Source organism: Impatiens glandulifera, chromosome 1, assembly GCF_907164915.1.
Source record: "Impatiens glandulifera chromosome 1, dImpGla2.1, whole genome shotgun sequence".
Taxonomy (NCBI): Eukaryota; Viridiplantae; Streptophyta; class Magnoliopsida; order Ericales; family Balsaminaceae; genus Impatiens; species Impatiens glandulifera.
In genome coordinates, this window is record NC_061862.1 from 158,057,289 (window position 1) to 158,063,288 (window position 6,000).

Sequence of the window (6,000 nt, forward strand, 5' to 3'; positions counted from 1 at the left end):
TTTATATTATATACATTAAACTAAACTTATCTCATAATATTAAAACAAATTTCTCATCAAAATTATCACCTCAAATTTTTTGAAAAACCCTAATTCGAAACATATTATATATATTAAACTAAACTTATTTTGTTAATATTAAAACAAATTTCTCATCAAAATTATCACCTCAAGTTTTTTTTTTAAAACTCTAATTCGAAACTTAAATGTAAGTAGTTTTATAAAATTAAAAATTATAAAATAAATTGATCTGCAAAAGAAAACCAAAGTCAGATTATATTTTTTTTTTTGAAATTATTGTAATATTTTAGAGCATCACAATCTTGGTTTAACTCTCATATGATTTTGGTGAGCATTTTTTTTTAGAGCATCACAATCTTAACAGTATAAGATATGAAATTGCCAATTTTTTTCTAATAACTTATCTTGCAGTCGAAGACTTTATTGTAGATACTTGAAGTAATGAGTTTTTATTTTTTAAATTTATATTTAGATGATTTTTTATTATTTGATAGAATTTGTTTGGCGTTGATTCTTGATCAAGTACAATTTGTATGCCCGTTCAAAATATTTGATAGAGATTTTTCAATAAATTTTGATTGATTTTTTTATTTTTTTTACTTTATCCCTTATTCTCAAGGTTTTTTAGAATTACTTTTATAAAAAAATAAAAGATTATTGGATTTTTTTCATTAGAGATTTAATTAATAAAAATTTATTATATTATTTAATATCTAAATTTTTATTTAATTGTTTTGATTTTATTGACTTTGTTTTTGTAATTTAATTTTTTATATACAATTCAGAATGAATAATATGTTGATTTTTAATGTCAAAAGGCATAAGTGTAAAAAATTCATTGGAAGTCCAAATGTGTGATCCATCTTGCATTTGAATTGGTGTGGCCATCCAGTATTGCCCCTAAATTAAATAGGTTGTTAAAATATAATTACTACTTTTATTAAATAGTTTTTGGATTAACTTTTTAAATAATTTGGATTATTTACAAAGAAATGATCTTTAATAGTTTTAAGTTTTGGGAAGATTTTTTTTGGTAAAAAATGTAAATTTATTAATATATAATAATAAAATAAAAATTAATAATTTAAAATAAAAGTATTATAATATTTCAATCAAGTGATTATATATGAAAGAGATGTAAAATTATATTTGATTGGGATATTTAAATAATCCTAACTTAACAAGTCTGAATAAAAAAATATATTAATATTTAAAATTGGATTTAAACAATAATTTTTTTTTAATTTTTTTAATTAAATTTAATATATATATTGGGAATCTCTGTAAGGGAAAAATTGAAATTTCAAATTTATTCTTTTAAATTTTAAATTTTAAAATTTAGAACTTTTTTTAAATTTTTAAAAAATAAAGTTTTATTTTAACTTATTATTTATTAATTATTTATAAATAATTAATTAATGTAATTTAACTCCAGCAAACTGAGGGTTTGCCACCAAATTTAAAAGAATTTATATTCAAAACTTTCAACTTATATATAAAAAACAAATTAATAATATTAATTTGAAATCTCGTTATTGTATAATTTTAAACCAGATTTAAAATATGAAATCTTATATATATATATATATATATATTTCATTTTTTATTTTTTTTCTTTCGATTGATAGAGTAAATATACCGTTGTCTTTTTTGTCTAATAGATTTATTTGAAAAAACAAAATCTAAGCGACCACCTTACCTAACTTCTCGCCTCCTTCTTCTTCTCTTTGGCGGACTCTCCAAAAACTCACTCCCAAATGTAGAGCACTGCAATCACTTTCTCTCCCTCAATCTCCATCCCAAAATCTATGAATCTTTCCACTCCTTTCAACAGATTCGATCCTATCTCTGTACACAAATGTATTTTTGCTTGCTGCGCTAACAATAAAAACAATACATGTTTCAGTCGGCCTCTAAAATCATGAACTTAAACTCTAAACGCTAAAACCATAAACCATTCTTCCATTTCAGTATTTATGCAAGGAAAAACGACGGAAAAACGGAAAAAACTAACCTAAAATGATGAAGGCGAACGACGTTGCCTCGGGGAGTTGATCGATCGGCTTCCTTCGTTTTTGTGGGTTCGCTTGGATCGTCGGGGAGAAGAAGAAGAGAGATTTGAGGGTCGGGGGAGATTGAGAGAAAGAGAAAACTGAAATGAGGAGAGGAAGAGAAAAAGAGGTTCGGAAATAAAAAAAAACATATTTTTAATTAAGGGTAAAAATATCTTTTCCACCTAAAAAAAGATTATTTTTACAAAATTTATCTTACCTATGCTAAATTTGGAAATAACTCTATTATCAGAGTTATTTCATCAAATTTTCATATATATATATAATTTTGAAAATTTATATTTTTATAAATAAATTTATATTTTCTTAAAACATATATCTTAATTTATAAATATAAATTTGATATTTCTATTACATGCTTATTTTTTTCACCTTAATTCTCTTTCACTAGCTTCTTTTTCTTTTCCTCGTCTAACATGTCTAATTTTTTTTTCACGGTAAGTTTTAACGTTTCCTCTTTCTCTATTTTGATCTTTTTTATGTTGCAATAAAAGTTTAATCGTGGTTCTGACTTCGATGATGAATTGAACTTCTCAATCTTCACTTGATTACGGTTCTGTACAAGGCTGTCAAAATCGATAATTTACGTAAAATCGTTTTATATACGTAAACTCATAAAATCGTAAATGTTTACCTAAAACAATATTTATTTATTAACAATATAATTAATTAATTAATAAAAATAAAAATAATTATTTAATAAAATATTAATATCTTATAAATTATTTAACAAATTTATAATTTGTAACATAAGGTAGGGTTTGGTAAGTGGTACTAATTATATATGGTATAAGTTGTATAGGGGTATAAATTGTAACGAGGTATAAATAATATAGGGTGGTATAAGTTGTATATGTTATTGATGTTTGATATGAATTATAAGAAATGGTATAAGTTGTATATAGTTTATAATTTTATGTTTAGTATATATTATATGAATGTAATATAACTTGTATAAATATTAATTTAAAATTATTTTTATTATTAATATTATTATTTATATATATTTATATTATAAATAATATTGTTTATTATTATTATTATAAATTATTGTATCGCTATTATTTAATAATTAACATAATTTTAATTGAAATATAAAAAATTAATTATAATATAAATGATAAATTATGTTTATTTAATTTAAATATAATTAATAATGGTAATAAAATAAATTAAAATTAAAATACTATTTATAATACAAGTAAATATAAAAAATAATAATTAATAAAATTATTGTTATAAAAATAAATAAATATTCTTTAATTAAAATATTGAAATATTTTAAAAATATTTATATTAAAAATGATTATATATAATAAAATATTAATATTAAAATTAAATAAAAATATTTAATATATTATATAATAATAATAATAATATATTATTAATAAAGAGTATAATGAGAAATTAAAAATTAAATGATATATATAAGAATAGTGTTGTACCTAGGGGGACTAGTTACTATTTTATACCAAATATGAAGTATAAATTATATATGGGTATAAATTAATACCAATAGTAAAAATGTAAAAAAGACAATATTAAAATACTATTGGTATAGTTTATACTATACCAATAGTTTAATACCCCTTTATACCCCAACCAACTCTATAGTCTATTCAAAATTTCCGCTTAAAATTTTATTCAAAAATATTAGTTATAAAAAATTACTAAATAAAATTATTTTATCTTTATTATATATATATATAATATATATATATATATATATATATATTAAAATAATAAATAAGTAAATAAGTTAGAATAATAATATATATTTCAAAAAATATATATATTAATTTTAAAAACTCTAACTACTCCTTCATTTTATTTTTCCTTCCCTCTCCTTATTTCACTCATTCCATTGCTCACTAACAATGGAAATTCTTTATCTATCCTCTTTATGAGACGGATTCCTCTTTATTGAGTCCGGTTCTTACTCTTCTGTACATATCTCTCATTCCATTTACAGATCCACAGCAAAAGATCCAAGAAGAACTTTTAAGGTAAAATCTTCCGAACTTCTGTGCAATAAATATATCTTGTGTTTATTTTCATTCATTTTTTCAAATGATTTGTTAAGATTTGCACGATCTCATTAAGTCTAGAGTAATTTGTCCATTGGATTTAATGCAATATGATCTTTTAAATGGTTATTTCAGTTAGACTATTATATGATGTATTGTTAATTTTAACCTTTTGACATTTAAGTTATTAATGATTTACTAGTTAATATGCAATTTATCGCTTCTTATTTGAATATATGGACAGTAAGATGGCAGAAAGTGAGGTCGACATTCGACCACTGGTGTGTGACAATGGGACTGGAACGATGAAGGTATTTCAAATGGAGTGAGTTTTCATACTTTTTAAGATATGACTTAATTGTAATCAGAAAAAATCGATTGGTAGGTTGGATTTGCCCTAGATGATGCTCCACGAGCTGTCTTTCCTAGCATTGTGGGTCGTGGTGTGATGGTTGGAATGGAGCAGAAAGACGCCTATGTGGGTGATGAAGCTCTGTCAAAGAGAGGTAGTTTATCTCTAAAATACCCAATTGAGCATGGTATTGTGATCAATTGGGACGATATGGAGAAAATATGGCATCACACATTTTACAACAAGCTTTGTGTTGCCCCAGAAGATCATCCTGTTCTTCTTACTGAAGCACCTCTTAATTCAAAGGCTAATCGTGAAAAGATGACCCAAATTATGTTTGAAACATTTAAGACTCCTGCCATGTACATCGCTAATCAGGCCGTACTTTCTCTCTATGATAGTTGTCTTACCACCGGTAAGCCATTTAAAATAATTCATGCAATTTATATGTTATTTAGATTTTCTTTTGGAAAAAAATAATAGTCTACATTCTTGAACCTCTTTCAATACTTGTTGAAATTTTTCACGCGGGTAGGTATTGTACTGCATTCGGGTGAAGGTGTGAGCCACACAGTCCCCATATACGAAGGACATGCCCTTCCATATGCAACCATTCGTATAGATTTGACTGGTCGAGACCTGACAGATCACTTGATAAAGATCCTGTCAGAACGTGGTTATTCATTTACTACTACTGTAGACAAAGAAATTGTGAGGGATGTGAAGGAAAAGTTGACTTACATAGCTCTAGACTACGAACAGGAGATTAAGACTTCAAAAATCAGTTCTTCGTCAGTTGAAAAAACTTACGAGCTTCCTGACGGTCAAGTGATCACCATAGGTGCTGAGAGGTTCCAATGTCCTGAGATACTTTTCCAGCCATGGATGATCGGAATGGAAGCTGCTGCCGGAATTCACGAGGCTACTTACAACTCCATCCTAAAGTGTGATGTGGATATCAGGAAGGATCTGTATGGACACATTGTTCTTAGTGGTGGTTCAACTATGTTTCCTGGTATTGCAGAAAGAATGAGTAAAGAGATAACCGCCCTTACACCTAGTGACGTGAAGATAAATGTGATTGCACTTCCCTGGAGAAAGTACAGTGTCTGGATTGGTGGATCTATCTATGCATCTCTAAGCACTTTCAAGAAGGTAATCTTAAGATACATGAGCATTCCCATTATACATAATTTATTAAAAAAATGTTATATATACTATATGGCTAGGTCACTCACTATTTGTTGCTTTTTCATATATTTTTTTTTGTGAGAACCAGAGGTCGATTAAAAAGGCAGAGTATTATGAATTTGAACCTTCGATTGTTCACAGTAAGTGCGATGGTTCACATTAAGTGCTTCTTAGGAAATACTTCTGATTTAAAATAACTGAGTATTATTAGTTATTTTTGGGCAACGATCAAGAGATTTGAAACTTAAAAAATGTTTTTTTCTATGATTTTTCTATATTGATTGTTTATGGAGTTGGATTTGTAGACCCTTGAATGAGTGATGAATTTTACTAAAAT

General features: G+C 25.5%; 1 protein-coding gene across 1 annotated transcript; it reads left to right on the forward strand.

The window, feature by feature from the left end:
* The first annotated feature begins 4,368 nt into the window (after window positions 1–4,368).
* On the forward strand, window positions 4,369–5,767 carry LOC124920424 (actin-66-like). Its single transcript, XM_047460914.1, has 3 exons — window positions 4,369–4,431; window positions 4,506–4,887; window positions 5,008–5,767. The coding sequence occupies exons 1-3, from the start codon at window positions 4,369–4,371 to the stop codon at window positions 5,742–5,744; spliced, it is 1,182 nt and encodes a 393-aa protein (XP_047316870.1). The 3' UTR covers window positions 5,745–5,767.
* Window positions 5,768–6,000: the final 233 nt, after the last annotated feature.